This window comes from Adiantum capillus-veneris, unplaced genomic scaffold, assembly GCF_014529385.1.
Source record: "Adiantum capillus-veneris isolate H3 unplaced genomic scaffold, ASM1452938v2 Hic_scaffold_454, whole genome shotgun sequence".
Classification (NCBI taxonomy): Eukaryota; Viridiplantae; Streptophyta; class Polypodiopsida; order Polypodiales; family Pteridaceae; genus Adiantum; species Adiantum capillus-veneris.
This window is the reverse complement of record NW_028221540.1, coordinates 45,753-61,567: the sequence shown is the minus strand read 5'-3', so window position 1 is coordinate 61,567 and position 15,815 is coordinate 45,753. Positions and strand designations below refer to the sequence as shown.

The window sequence follows — 15,815 nt, the reverse complement described above, 5'->3', positions numbered from 1 at the left end:
ATCATTGACTCTGGGACAATTACTACGTACACTCCAACTGAGCTAATTGCTACTCGGGGTTGTAGTTCAATTGGTTAGAGCACCGCCCTGTCAAGGCGGAAGCTGCGGGTTCGAGACCCGTCAATCCCGATACGGGAAATTGCAACGAAACAAATCGGAGTTCTATTACCCATCTTACATAGATGCTAAAAGATACCACTTATAAAGAATATGCCCAGATTTAGATTTTCCTATTTTACTTCTTGGGTCGAGCTGGATTCGAACCAGCGTAGGCACCGCCAGCGGATTTACAGTCCGTCCCCATTAACCGCTCGGGCATCGACCCGTAGGAAAGGAATTTTGGTTCTATTCTATTACATGAATTGTTGCTCGATTAATCAATTTCATTTAAAAGCTTCCATTCGATTCTTTTCAGTTGTCCCGAAATTTACCGGGAGGGGTAACAATAGACTTGTTATGTGCGCAAAGAAGTTATTGAAACTCGAATACCCCCAGGGGAATTCGAATCCCCGTCGCCTCTGTGAAAGAGAGGTGTCCTGGGCCTCTAGACGATGGGGGCCAGATTATCTGCTAGAAGCTTAGGTTATTTCCCTCGAGTTGTCAATATGGAGGGATTAAGGATGCCATAGAAATAGTTTTTATTAACGACATTAAACTAATAAGGAAAATAATTTATCAACATATCACTTTCCCCTGTAGCAGCTGACCGATTAGCTAGAAGCGGAAGCGGCGGATCTAAACTGCTTGTAGAAGTTAGAGATAGGTATTCCCGGTATCTATTTGTATTGCATACCTAATCGTGTGATATACTACATAATCGATATTAGAAATTTGGTTTCAACGCCTTATTATTAACTAATAATATTTGATTCGGTCAACCCGACTAACTAAAAATCGAAGGTTCATAACGGAATCCGAGAGTTCCTCTCGATAGGACCGCTCAATTTATTTCCCAATTAATGATTTGAACTACTAATACGGAAGTAAACATTCTTGCGTTTGTAGCCACTGCACTTTTCATTCTAATTCCGACAGCTTTTCTACTCATTCTTTACATTCAGACGGCCGCCCAAAATAATGGGTAGTTATCAATTACTCTGATTGGTAACTTAGTAGATTTCTTGGTAAGTTAGTAAAGTTAATAGTATAGTAATTTATGGGGGTAGCTGGGGGGGGGAGATGAAAAAATATTATTTTTTTTTTTGTTTTCACAAAGCAAATGCGGTGAAACAAGATTTGGTATTCCGGGGTAAATCGCGGACCTATATGGCTGCTACTATACTACCACATCACCAAATTGTTACTGCCCAACGATGTTTCCTGGTTAAGTTTACTCCTGCTAATCGTAATGATTGCTCCCCCCTCCCCGCTTCTTTAGAATTTTTCTGCCTATGTTGTTTGCCCGTAATTCCAGATTGAATTGCTAGAAATTGATAGAGTTATCGATCTATCAAATTCTAGCAATTCTACCAAATCCCCCGGAAATGAGATCCACTCACTGAGCAGCCATGGGTTGAAAACTCAATCTGTTCTACTTACATTTCTATTCTAAAAGAAAGAGATAGTCACTAAAACGGTATCAAGCGAAACATTCGTAACTATAAGCTTAGCTGCATATCAACTGAAAATACAAGAAAAAAAAAACTAATTTTTTGCCTCGGGTGCAGTCATAAACCCAGAGAAATATCTACAACTTGAACCACCAGTGGAGTAAAATACCGATTACCCCATTATACCAATTTATGAAGTAAAGGGTTAAAATAATGATCTTGGGTTTGTTAAAACCCCTCATAGAATTTCTTCTCCCCGGAATCAAATAATATAGATATATCTATTTACTTTTTTTGTTCAATTTCCAGATTTTGATACGAGAAGAAATCTTATAGGCAAAAAAAAAAAAAAAAAAATCTATGCAGTGTAATTTAATTCCTAAATTAATCCTAAATTAACTAGATAAAGGATCCGTTTAACGAAGGATCAATTAGCTACTCGACACAAGTCACAACCCACTTCTTCCCCGAACTACAAGCGAGAGGGAAAACGTAGAAATTGCCGTCAAGGCAGCCCAAGCTATAGTGACTGAATCCGTAATTATAATTCCTATCTTTTCACTCCCCAAATTTTACCGATAACTAACTAGCCTCGAGCTCAGATGCATATTAAATCTTTGGAAGCGTCAAAGTACGTAATAAGAATCAGATATCTTCTTCTGCAGGATACCCCCCTAGTAGCGAGAAACAACGAGTATGTATAAATCCAAGTCGTCTTTTCCAATGTTACTGGGTAGTTTTTATAATTTTGTAGGATTTGTCAATTCCTACTTGCTACTGACTAAGTAGTAGTATACTTATTCGGGATTGTCGATGCGTGATTTGTCGAGATACGTGGAATGTGTTAGGCTATAACAAGCTATAGAGCAACTCAACCTGTATCCGATTTCGGCGCACCAAGCAATCCCCGGAAAACCCTACCTAGATGGGTGAGTAAAATTAGATGAATTTAATCTTCCAAATTGTTATTTTCCATTTCTTCTTCCAGGCGATACCCAGATTCGAACTGGGGAATTGAGGATTTGCAGTCCTACGTCTTACCGCTTGACTATATCGCCCGTTTCAAAGATTCTATTCTAATGCCGACTTGAAAAGACCATCGAGGACGTTCAGCCGGTCAGACGAAATGTCTCACCAGTGAGTATAGTGCTGAGATTAGAAACTGACAAGTAGTTTCCCCTATGCTCCCGATGAAAATTTCTAGTTTCATATGCATCCACTTCGAAAATGACAACCTGCAACCTAGTTATTCGCCCCGAAATTTCGAACGAAATTGTGAATTGCAAAAACTTGAAATTTCTATTCTATAGGTAAGAGTTTTGTATGTTTCTTCATTTGGGGTCAAACCTCTTTATTGTCCCCAAAGTAGGCGGATAGCGGGAATCGAACCCGCGTCACCTCCTTGGCAAGGAGAAATTTTACCACTCAACTATATCCGCGCAATCCATCATTTTATTTTACGCACCAAATTGCATCTTTTGCCAATGAGATCCTTAATACACACTTCTTTTAATATAAGAAAAGATTAAATTTACCTACATAACTTCATTTCTTTTCTTACGAAATCAACTTAAACTGAGTTATGTATTGCAAATTGCAAATCCTTCTTTCTGGCGGTGGAAAATCTATTTATCTCGTCTCACATTTGAATTCCCCACCCGTAACGGTAAGTTACGAGGGGAAGAACCAAAACAGACTTTTAGGAGATGAAGGAATTGGGTATACCTACCAAAAAAACTAATCCAATCCATAATGAGGCCCCTGAAAAAACAATATTTTTGTTGTCAGACCATCCTCCGGGAGACGCAAACGCCACAGGCACACCAACAACTAGTAAAAATGAGGTAGCAATTAATGCAAATAAAGCAAATTGAAAAGCAGTAGTCATAATTCCGATTCCTTTCGCATGAGGAATTGATTTTCTGTACCACTTAATCCGCATCCGACGGAGCTGCTGCGAAGTTTTCATTTGTAGGGAACAAACGTCTATTTCTAAGACTAATTTATCAAATCCCTACGACACCTCTCAACTAGAAAAGTTAGCTCAACCCCGCCCGCTATTGAAGATGTTTATCTCATGTAGCGATATTTTCACCCCGTATCTGTTGTATCGTAGCAAGGGTAGAAAAAAAATCTCTCTCTATACAAATAGATCTTAGAATCAAAAACTTTTGCGGTTCATTCGCAACTCGATTGTCTTCCCCAATCATCTGGTAGACTTGGGTTACACTTTTTATCCTCCGAATCTCAAAGGAAGAATTCGCCTATTTGGGAGAGATGGTCGAGCGGTTTAAGGCTCCAGTCTTGAAAACTGGCATGGCACCTCGATGCCATCGAGGGTTCGAATCCCTCTCTCTCCTAACATTTGGATCAGCCATAAAGGAGGCAAGAGTGATAGCTGAGATCTACTCCGATCCGAAGAGGTTCTCCTCCAATACGTTGCAAAAAACCATTATTTGTGTGTGTATAACATATGACTAGATGATGAGTTGGAATCTACCTATCCAGTTGGATAGATAGATCTTAAATAAATGTGATGAATTAAAAGAAGAGGAGGCAAATTTATTAAGTCCTCACTTGTTAGCGCGTGGGAAATTATTTACCTATTTTACTTTTCTGCCATCACCCTTTCATCATCTAAACAAATTCTTCGGATTTTAATTAAGGGGTGTCATAGAAAGAACGGGTTCGGTATCGCGGTCAATTCCTTTTTCAAAGCCGGCTGCGGCTGCACGAGCCCTACCTGCGTGCCATAGATGGCCCACAAAGAAAAAGAATCCCAAAACAAAGTGAGAAGTTGCTAACCAACTTCGGGGAGATACATAGTTTACAGCATTAATCTCGGTAGCTACCCCGCCTACAGAGTTTAAGGAGCCTAAGGGTGCATGAGTCATATATTCCGCAGATCGTCGCTCCTGCCATGGCTGTATATCCCTTTTCAACTTACCAAGATCTAAACCATTTGGACCTCTTAGAGGTTCTAACCAAGGAGCACGAAGATCCCAGAAGCGCATTGTTTCGCCCCCAAAAATAATTTCTCCGGTGGGGGAACGCATTAGGTATTTTCCTAACCCAGTAGGTCCCTGGGCAGAACCTATGTTGGCGCCGAGACGTTGGTCTCTAACGAGGAAGGTAAAAGCTTGAGCTTGAGAAGCTTCTGGACCGGTGGGACCATAAAATTCACTAGGATATGCTGTGTTGTTGAACCAGACGAAACAGCAGGCAGTGAAGCCAAATATGGCTAGAGCTCCCAAGCTGTAGGATAAATAAGCCTCCCCGGACCACACAAAAGCTCGACGAGCCCAGGCAAACGGTTTTGTTAATATGTGCCAAATCCCGCCGAAAATACAGATGGATCCGAGCCACACATGTCCCCCGATAATATCTTCTAGATTATCTACACTCGCAATCCATCCCTCTCCGCCAAACGGAGACTTTAGTAGGTAACCAAAGATAATATTGGGGTTTAGAGTAAGATTCGTAATTTCTCTTACATCTCCGCCACCGGGTGCCCATGTATCATACAACCCTCCGAAATAGAGTGCTTTGAAAACCAGTAGGAAAGCGCCGAAACCTAGTAATATTAGATGAATACCGAGAATTGTAGTCATCTTATTTTTATCCTTCCAAGTGTAACCAAAGAAAGGAAAAGATTCTTCCAGAGTTTCGGGACCAATCAAAGCATGATATATGCCTCCAAAACCCAAAACTGCGGAAGAAATCAAATGTAGCACTCCGGAAACAAAGTAAGGGAAGGTATCGGCCACTTCCCCGCCAGGACCTACCCCCCAACCCAGGGTTGCCAAGTGGGGAAGTAGAATTAATCCCTGCTCATACATAGGCTTCTCTGATACGAAGTGAGCTACTTCAAATAAATTCATAGCTCCAGCCCAAAATACAATCAGACCAGCATGAGCTACGTGGGCACCAAGCAATTTACCAGACAAATTAATCAACCGGGCGTTCCCCGCCCACCAAGCAAAACCCGTGGTTTCCTGATCGCGACCACCCAGCGAGAGAGTTCCATTAAAGAGCGTTTCCACGGGGTAAAACCTCCTCGGGGAATACAAGATTTTCGTGAGGCTGATCCTGAGCTGCCATCCAGGCACGGATCCCTTCGTTTAGTAAGATATTCTTTGTGTAGAAAGTCTCGAACTCGGGATCTTCTGCTGCACGAATTTCTTGGGAGACAAAGTCATACGCGCGCAAATTTAAGGCGAGACCAACTACTCCGATAGCACTCATCCATAAACCCGTCACTGGCACAAATAACATGAAAAAATGTAACCAGCGTTTGTTGGAAAAAGCGACACCAAATATTTGGGACCAGAAGCGATTTGCAGTTACCATCGAATAAGTCTCTTCAGACTGAGTTGGATTGAACGCCCGAAATGTGTTTGCACCGTCGCCGTCTTCAAAGAGAGTATTTTCAACTGTAGCACCATGAATGGCACATAGGAGAGCAGCGCCCAGAACTCCTGCAACCCCCATCATATGAAATGGATTCAGAGTCCAATTATGAAAACCTTGAAAAAACAAAATGAATCGGAAGATAGCCGCTACACCGAAACTAGGTGCGAAGAACCAACCGGATTGTCCTAAAGGGTAAATCAAAAATACGGAGACAAAAACCGCAATCGGACCAGAGAAAGCTACTGCGTTGTAGGGGCGTAATTGTACGGACCTAGCCAGTTCAAATTGGCGTAACATAAAACCTATTAAGGCGAAAGAACCATGAAGGGCGACAAAAGTCCATAAACCCCCCAATTGGCACCAACGAGTGAAGTCCCCCTGTGCTTCAGGACCCCACAAAAGAAGCAAAGAGTGGGCCAAACTATTAGCAGGGGTAGATACCGCGGCAGTCAAGAAATTGCATCCCTCCAAGTAAGAACTTGCTAATCCGTGAGTATACCACGAAGTCACAAAGGTCGTACCCGTGAACCAGCCCCCAGGGCGAAGTAAGCGGTGGGAAATAGTAGTAAGCCGGACCAACCCACAAATACAAAACGATCTCTCCTGAGCCAGTCATCCATACTGTCGAATAAGTCTTTCGGTTCTTTGGAAGATTTTCCAATGGCAATTGTCATATCTGTTCCCACTAAGCTACCCAAACCACTTTTAGGTCCCTCATTCCTATTTCTATATTCCAGGAGTTGGTATAGTTCTCTTGAATATGAGATTACCAGATTGTTGATAAGTCATTTTATCAGAATTTGTCGTGCGAGATCAAAAATCGTAATATTTTCACAAGGCCTTCTTGCCCTTTTCCATTTTTTTTTCACTTTTCTTTCAATTTATTCTATTCATCATTTTTGCCCAATTCTTTCTCCTCCCTGCTTGTCGTTCCAATATATCATCCCTTCTTGTCTCTGGGAGATCCCTTCTGCCACGTCAGATATTTAGTAGGTAAGCCCCCTTTTCTTCCAGGACTTCGCTAACCATTTTAACACAACAACGAACCTGATCCAACGGAAAGTCGAGTTGTTTCCGAGAATCCGGGGTAGGTAAATACGAAATTTTGTAGTATAGTATAAGGAGTTTACACATGTTATGCATAGGAATACGCGGAACTTATGCTTTTTATTGCATCTATCTCTACTTCGAGGATATTTAGGGACTTATTCTACCAATGCCTAGGAAACCTTAAAAAAATATTTTGTCTCGACTAACAAAAATAGGTAGCAACCAGAGGGTGTGTCGGAAATTTATGCATCGAACAGGATAATTATGTCTCCATCTAGACTCCTAGCAGTGTAAACGGTTTCCAATTGTTTGAAAGATGTGGAAAAGGGGAGAGTACCAGAGACTTGTAAGAATCTTTTCAGTAATTGAAATTTGTTTTGTAATACAGTGAATAGGGAAAAACTATTTCCCAAATTACAATTCTTCTTTTGTATCTTCTTTCGCAACTGCAGATGTAAAGATATATATCTATAAAACAATAAATAGATAAATCTATTTATTGTTTGTCTTTTCGTCAGATTTGCATTTAATTCCCGAGGTAAGAATAACCAAAATGTCTCTGGTACAAAAAAGTATATCCAACTGATTTACCGATACCGCGGGAGACAATACAATATTCTTTTTGCATGATGACTTAGTTACATTAAGATCCCCCCCCCCCCACGAACAGGGTTCGTGTTGACTCCAGTATCTTTTTTTCCTAGCCAATGGTACTGGATATCTAAATTTTGGATAACTACTCTCTCTATTAGCATCTTACATGACTATTTTAGCCCTTTGTCGGATTTGAACCGACGGCTTACGCCTTACCATGGCGTTACTCTACCGCTGAGTTAAAGGGGCCTATGTACTGTGAATAAATATAGACTGGCGATAAAAATGGGGTAGAATCCCAATTTTTATTTCCTCGATTGAACTAATTAAGCTGCATCCATGGGGAAGTCAGTAGAACGGAAAGGAAAAACTGATTCTCTTTAATCCCCGGTAGGAACTTCCGGTAAATTGGAAAAAGAATTGACAATTGACTTTGCGGAGACGGGATTTGAACCCGTGACCTCGAGGTTATGAGCCTCGCGAGCTACCAAGCTGCTCCACCCCCGTAGTTAATGCCTCTAACGTAAGTATTATACATCTCTTAAAGAATTACATTGGACATAAATAATGCATAAACAAAAATGATGAAGATGAGTAAATTGCAGTATTTTATCTATCCATCCTATCTTATCTATTTATCTATCGATAAATAGATAAGATTTCAATTCTCTAAACAAGCGGTAGATAAGGCGGGGGGGTAAGTAGTTTTTCTACCAACTCGATTTCAACACTCCAGGCAAGACACAGGTGTGTGCCATCTCGCGGGGTACGTGTCTGGAAAAACCAAAATCTCGATAATTGGATCTGGGTCGTCCGGTTAGGGAGCACCGGTTACGGAGACGAACGCGTGCACTGTTGCGTGGTAGAGATTGCAATTTTTCGGAAATAATTAGTTTATCCTGGATCCGCAAACTATTCTTAATCTCTCGTCTCAAAAATTGGCGAAGAAGATTATATTTTTTCACCAATTTTTTCTTACTATTCTCCTTTTCAATAAGACTTTTTTTTGCCATAATTGGTAGGTAGGTGAGCAGAGTTGTATTATTACTACGAAACAAGTAGGCAGTCGGTGTGCCGAGTAGAAAGGATAGTGAGGGTAAATCTGACGCGGGAACAAGCAATTTTGTAGTTGAACAAAGATGAAGACTAGCCAAATTTACCTGATGTAGATGCTATCAAGAAAGCTGCGTAGGTAAATATATAACCCACGGAGAAGTGCGCTAATCCAACCAGTCGCGCTTGAACGATAGAAAGGGCAACCGGTTTATCTTTCCACCGTATCATATTTGCAAGAGGCGTTCTTTCATGAGCCCAAGCTAAAGTTTCGATGAGTTCTTGCCAGTAACCGCGCCACGAAATCAAAAACATAAACCCGGTAGCCCACACGAGATGCCCAAACAAAAACATCCATGCCCACACAGATAAGCTGTTCATACCAAAGGGGTTATAGCCATTAATAAGCTGCGAGGAATTTAGCCATATAAATAATCTCTTAGCCATCCCATTAGATACGTAGAAGATTCGTTGAATTGAGCAGCATTGCCCTGCCATAAAGTGATGTGTTTCCAGTGCCAATAGAAGGTAACCCATCCAATTGTGTTCAGCATCCAAAAGACAGCTAAGTAGAAAGCATCCCAGGCAGAAATGTCGCAAGTTCCCCCTCGGCCGGGGCCATCGCAAGGAAAACTATAACCAAATTCTTTCTTATCCGGCATCAACTTGGACCCGCGTGCATCTAAAGCACCTTTCACCAAAATTAGTGTAGTGGTGTGTAAACCTAAAGCAATGGCGTGGTGAACGAGAAAATCCCCGGGACCAATCGTTAAAAATAACGAATTATTGCTACTGTTAACAGCGTCTAACCAGCCAGGTAACCACAAGCCCCGACCAGCATTACTTGCCGGACTATCTACTGAAGATAGAAGCACGTCAAAACCGTATGAAACTTTACCATGAGCAGATTGAATCCACTGAGCAAATACGGGTTCAATAAGAATCTGTTTTTCCGGAGTCCCGAAGGCTAGCATTACATCGTTATGAACATAAAGACCTAACGTATGAAAACCCAGAAATAAACTAGCCCAACTTAGGTGAGATATAATTGCTTCTTTGTGCTCTAACATTCTTGCCAACACATTATCTCTATTCTGCTCGGGATCATAATCTCTAAGAAAGAAGATGGCTCCATGTGCAAAAGCTCCTGCCATGATAAACCCGGCAATGTATTGGTGGTGAGTATATAGTGCTGCTTGGGTCGTATAATCCTGCGCTAGAAAAGCATAGGCGGGTAAGGAATACATATGTTGTGCAACAAGGGAGGTGATGACTCCCAAAGCAGCTAAAGCAAGTCCTAATTGGAAGTGGAGAGAATTATTCACCGTATCATAAAGTCCCCGGTGTCCACGTCCCAGCTTACCTCCGGGGGAATGTGAGCATCCAAAATTTCTTTCATGCTGTGTCCAATACCAAAGTTAGTTCTGTACATATGGCCGGCAATTATAAACACGACGGCTATTGCTAGGTGGTGATGAGCCATATCAGTTAGCCACAAACTTTGAGTTTGTGGATGGAATCCCCCCAGAAAAGTTGGAATAGCTGTTCCTGCTCCTTGGTTGCTATTGAACAAATGGGTGTTAGAGTCAGGATTTTGCGAGTAAACGCTCCATTGACCCGAAAAAAAAGGTCCCAACCCCTGGGGATGCGGGGCAGTAGTCAATAAATCGTTCCATCTGACATGCCCGCCCCTTGCTTCGGGAATAGCTACATGAATCAAGTGGCCTGTCCAAGCTAGGGAACTCACTCCAAATAATCCTGATAGGTGATGATTAAGACGAGATTCAGCATTTTTGAACCAGGAGATGCTTGGTTTCCATTTGGGTTGGAGGTGTAACCAGCTAGCTAGTAGGAACAAAGCAGCAACAGCTAGCAGAAAAATGGCTCCGGTGTAGAGATCTTCGTTATTGCGTAAACCAATAGTGTACCACCACTGATATACGCCGGAATAGGCAATATTGACCGGGCCCGCGGACCCCCCCCGGGTATAGGCTTCGACCGCCGGTTGACCAAAATGAGGATCCCAAATGGCATGGGCAATCGGCCTGACATGTAATGGGTCCTGTACCCATGTTTCAAAGTTGCCCTGCCAAGCTACGTGGAACAAATTCCCAGAGGTCCATAGAAAAATAATAGCTAACTGACCAAAGTGAGATGCAAATATTTTTTGATAGAGACGTTCTTCGGTAGTATCGTCATGACTTTCAAAATCATGCGCAGTGGCTATGCCAAACCAGATACGACGAGTAGTTGGGTCCTGGGATAGACCCTGGCTGAACTTTGGAAATCTTGATACCATAATGTTTCTCAAATCCTCCTAGCCATTATCCCACTGCAACGATTCTCGCCAGGAAGAATGCCCAAGTTGTGGCGATTCCACCCAGAAGGTAATGAGTTACTCCCACTGCACGTCCCTGTATAATACTCAGAGCTCTGGGTTGGGTAACAGGAGCAACTTTCAATTTGTTATGAGCCCAAACTATAGATTCAATAAGTTCTTGCCAATAGCCGCGACCACTGAATAGAAACATTAAGCTAAAGGCCCAGACAAAATGAGCCCCTAAGAATAGAAGCCCATATGCAGATAATGAAGAACCATATGACTGAATGACTTGAGAAGCCTGTGCCCACAAAAAATCTCGCAGCCATCCATTGATTGTCGTTGAACTTTGTGCAAAGTTTCCTCCAGTGATGTGGCTCACTGCTCCCTGTTCACTTACACTTCCCCATACATCCGATTGCATCTTCCAGCTGAAATGAAATATAACCACTGAAATAGAGTTGTACATCCAAAATAGCCCCAAGAATACGTGATCCCAAGCAGATACCTGGCAGGTGCCCCCCTTCCGGGGCCGTCGCAAGGAAAGCGAAAACCAAGATTTGCTTTGTCGGGTATTAGTCGAGAGCTGCGTGCAAATAAGACGCCTTTCAATAATATTAGTACAGTAACATGAATTGTGAATGCGTGGATGTGGTGCACCAAAAAATCTGCGGTGCCTAATGGAATTGGAGCTAAGGCCACCTTGCCGGCCACTGCTACTAAGTCGCTCCCACCCCAGGCCAAGCTGGTGCCTGCTGTTGCGTTAGGTGCAGTCGATCCAGGAGCCAAGGCGTGAGTATTCTGGATCCACTGGGCAAAGATTGGTTGCAGTTGAATAGCGGTATCCGAAAACATATCTTGAGGACGCCCCAAGGCACTCATAGTATCGTTGTGAATATACAAACCGAAGCTATGAAAACCAAGGAAGATGCAGACCCAGTTAAGATGTGAAATTATTGTATCACGATGACGAATGACACGATCCAACAGGTTGTTGTATTGAGTAGTTGGATCATAATCCCTTACCACGAAAATAGCTGCATGTGCAGCTGCTCCCACTATTAAGAAACCCCCTATCCACATGTGATGTGTAAACAAAGAAAGTTGTGTTGCGTAGTCGGTAGCTAAGTAGGGATAAGGCGGCATAGCATACATGTGGTGAGAGACAATAATTGTTAAGGATCCCAAAGTGGCAAGATTAATAGCTAATTGAGCGTGCCATGAACTTGTCAAAATCTCGTAAATACCCTTGTGTCCCTCACCCGTGAAAGGTCCTTTATGAGCTTCTAGTATTTCCTTCGTACTATGCCCGATACCCCAATTTGTCCTGTACATATGACCAGCTACCAAAAAGAGAACCGCAATGGCCAAATGGTGATGTGCGGTATCAGTCAACCACAGACCCCCTGTTATCGGGTTCAATCCGCCGCGAAAAGTTAGAAAATCCGAGTATTCCGACCAGTTCAAAGTGAAAAACGGAATTAATCCTTTTGCAAAACTTGGATACGTCTGAGCTAGAAGATCACGATTAAGGATGAGTTCGTGAGGAAGGGGTATTTCTTCGGGGTCAACACCTGCGTCTAGGAGCTGATTGATAGGGAGCGATACGTGTATTTGATGTCCCGCCCATCCTAGCGATCCCAATCCCAATAGACCGGCCAAGTGATGATTCAACATGGATTCGACATTTTGAAACCAAGCTAATTTTGGAGCAGCCTTGTGATAGTGAAACCAACCAGCAAAAAACATTAATCCAGCAAAAACTAAAGCACCCACGGCTGTGCAATAGAGCTGTAACTCGCTAGTTATTCCGGAAGCTCGCCATAGTTGGAAGAATCCGGACGTTATTTGCACGCCCTGAAACCCCCCGCCCACATCTCCATTAAGTATTTCTTGACCCACTATTGGCCAAACAACTTGGGCACTGGGTTTTACGTGTGTGGGATCATTCAGCCATGACTCATAGTTGGAAAAACGGGCTCCATGAAAATACATCCCGCTCAACCGAATGAAAATAATAGCTAGTTGGCCAAAATGCGCACTAAATATCTTACGGGATATATCCTCCAAGTCATTGGTATGACTATCAAAATCATGGGCATCGGCGTGTAGGTTCCAAATCCATGTAGTGGTACTGGGACCCTTAGCTAAATTTCTTGCGAAATGTCCAGGCTGAGCCCACTTCTCGAAAGAAGTTTTTACAGGATCCTTCTCTACCATAATTTTGACTTCTGGTTCTGGCGAACGAATAGTCATTGGGACTCTCCTCTCTTCGAGCAGGGGATAGCAACAACCTACCAACAGGAGATATAAAATTTCTGAGAATTGGGGGTTTCATTAACATGCAAGAATCTGTTACTTCCCTCCAAATTTGAAAGTTGAACGTCTATAGTGAAGAGATCATGTGGGATAGGCTTTCGGTGGTATTATTACACGGCTTAGCGGCGCCTGATGGACTTGATAAGTAATACTAATTGCCCCCCCCCCCCGGGGGGGGGGGGGGTCGACGTCTGAGAAACAAAAAGTTTTACTTACTTTGACTTCCCTATTTAGGAAGTCACGCTACTCTCGTACTGTTGTTCCAACTCTCCCACCGATGAGACGGGGAGAAGCGTCCCGTAATTTTCAGCCAATTCTGTGCTTCGGCATAATTGTCGGGGGAAAGTGCTATTGCCCGTCGCCAATACTCAGCAGCCTGATCAAACCAAGCTTCCGAAATTTCTAAATCTCCTTGATAAATGGCCTGTTCCCCTCGACAAGAATGGATGATTCCTTTCCCAGTAATCTCCTCCTTCAGAACCGAACTTGGGGGTTTCCCACCCCATACGGCTCATATGACTGCACTCCCACCCTTTGGGTGAGGGATGAATCCTACTCCGAGGTGAGGTGTGGGAAAACTAAAAATAGCCAGGTTTTCAATTCTATTCGTTCCAAATAAAACCTTTTCCGTACTCACAGCTATTGGGAAGAGAATAAAAATCTCTCCCGTCACTAACTACCCTATCTCAACATGGATCTTTCAAAATGAGAGAAATTTTTTCCTTTGGGATTTGGTACTACGCCGTGTCTCGCCACTTAGTGCTTTTTCAACTGCCTCTTCTACAGAAACGAGTTGCATAAATCTTTGATGAGCCAGCTTCATTGTATCGATCCAGATTTTCAATGAGAAATCCTTACGACGCTGCATCCCCTTATTTAGTTAAATTATCCATAGGAAGGTTAGGCCGGTTACCTCCTCCGAACTCGGATTGTTTGGAAGGGGGCTAAATCCCGCAGCTCGTGGCAACTCCCGTCTAGAAAGATGCTGGGGGAAGCCTTTTTTTTTATCGGTTGATTGATCATGAACCGAGGAGTCCCGAGGTGTAGATAGTCGCACGTGGTGGCAGATCACAGCCATATTATTAAAAGCTTGTGGCAAAAAGGAATTACGCTCCGACGCTTGAAAGTAGTATTCCAAAGCTTTTGCATGGTTACCATTACTGGTATGAATAGGACCTATATTGTGGGGTATGTAACTTCGGTCGTAAGAATCAATCTCCAAACGCATGGCTTTGTAGTAACTTCCCGAAGCTTCTGCATATTCTCCCTCTGATTGGGCCGACATCCGTTACGGTTGCTTACGCAGAAAAGCCCCGATTCAAAACCGCACGTGAAACTTCTGTATCATACGGCTCCTCCTGCCCAATTTAATTTACGAGGAAGCAATTTGAGAAGTTTCATTACTCCTGCTCTTGATAAGATTTCTAACCAGGCGGGGGTTAGTGTATGACAAAATCGGTATCTAACCATCCTTCTTACAAGGAGTTTCTTTTTTTATTGGATCGATTGCGTTGCCGTCAATGAATTAGTGGTAGCTAAACTCCCTGGCAATTTCTTCGTTCCCAACGCTTTGTTTCTCAGAGGATTATTCACCCCGGCAATCTCCGATGATCTAAGGGATATCCAAAATACAAACGGGATGGTTGCTTGTTACCCCAATCGCAATTAGTCGTTATCGCGACTCCGGAGTTGTCGAAAACGCATAACATCTTTTGAATTAAGAGGTTGACGAAGAGTTTGTATTGCCGATTTCTCTAGTGGTGTATACCCCCTCCACGCTTACTCCTAAGATTTCCACGTATCACCAATTAACAGGTTTAACCTCCTGCTTGCTCGATACCTCGATCCGCGGGAGACGGGAGCCGTAGCTTGCGGGGCTGCATCAATCGTGGATACGCAACCGAAGGATTTGTTCGGCATTCGAAAAACACCTTTCTCAAATGTGGGCTTTTCAAATTGAGAGTTTTCTCCAATTAAGTGGGAATAGTGCTAAATTACCTCCCTTCTCGAATCGCACCATCCCTGTAGTATATAGAAGCTTCCCTCTCCCTCTTAGTAGTAGGTAGAATTCGTATGAGAATATCCGCTAGAATTGTGAAAGTTTTATCAATAAAATTATCATTTCTCTGCGACCTAGGCATAATCAAAATTACTCCTTGTTTTCTTTTTATTACTTCACCTATTACTAATCCGTCAGTTGAAATTACGGAAGAAAGGTAAGAAATCTATTTGGAGAATAACTTGGAAGAGAGAAGTAGTCGAGTGATAAGTGGAATGAGATTTTAATTGGTGTCGGAAACTTCCGTCACGTTTCACCCCTATTTCGAGGGGTACTTAGTGAAACGGATACCCGCAAATTACTTGCCACTTCATCGCCTAAAGTCATAAAATAAAATCAGAGGTTTCACTGGTGAAATATCGCAGCTCGGGGAAAGGTGGCCGAGTGGTTTAAGGTGTGGCACCGGAAATGCTATGTAGATTTCTAGCTACCGAGGGTTCGAATCCCTCCCTTTCCT

The 15,815-nt window shown here is 42.8% G+C and overlaps 1 protein-coding gene and 5 non-coding genes across 6 annotated transcripts; 2 read left to right on the top strand and 4 right to left on the bottom strand.

Moving 5' to 3' along the window:
* Positions 1–243: 243 nt before the first annotated feature.
* TRNAY-GUA (transfer RNA tyrosine (anticodon GUA)) lies at positions 244–325 on the bottom strand. The gene has a single exon. It is a non-coding gene; the product is annotated as a tRNA-Tyr (tRNA).
* A 2,211-nt stretch (positions 326–2,536) lies between these two features.
* TRNAC-GCA (transfer RNA cysteine (anticodon GCA)) lies at positions 2,537–2,608 on the bottom strand. The gene has a single exon. It is a non-coding gene; the product is annotated as a tRNA-Cys (tRNA).
* Positions 2,609–2,918: 310 nt separating this feature from the next.
* On the bottom strand, positions 2,919–2,989 carry TRNAG-GCC (transfer RNA glycine (anticodon GCC)). Its single transcript has one exon. It is a non-coding gene; the product is annotated as a tRNA-Gly (tRNA).
* Positions 2,990–3,243: 254 nt separating this feature from the next.
* Positions 3,244–6,960, bottom strand: LOC147416831 (photosystem II CP43 reaction center protein-like). Its single transcript, XM_086508030.1, has 2 exons — positions 5,594–6,960; positions 3,244–5,544 (listed from the first exon to the last, which is right to left on the bottom strand). The coding sequence occupies exons 1-2, from the start codon at positions 6,258–6,260 to the stop codon at positions 4,208–4,210; spliced, it is 2,004 nt and encodes a 667-aa protein (XP_086364156.1). The 5' UTR covers positions 6,261–6,960; the 3' UTR covers positions 3,244–4,207.
* TRNAS-UGA (transfer RNA serine (anticodon UGA)) lies at positions 3,822–3,910 on the top strand. Its single transcript has one exon. It is a non-coding gene; the product is annotated as a tRNA-Ser (tRNA).
* An 8,768-nt stretch (positions 6,961–15,728) lies between the features above and the next one.
* TRNAS-GGA (transfer RNA serine (anticodon GGA)) lies at positions 15,729–15,815 on the top strand. The gene has a single exon. It is a non-coding gene; the product is annotated as a tRNA-Ser (tRNA).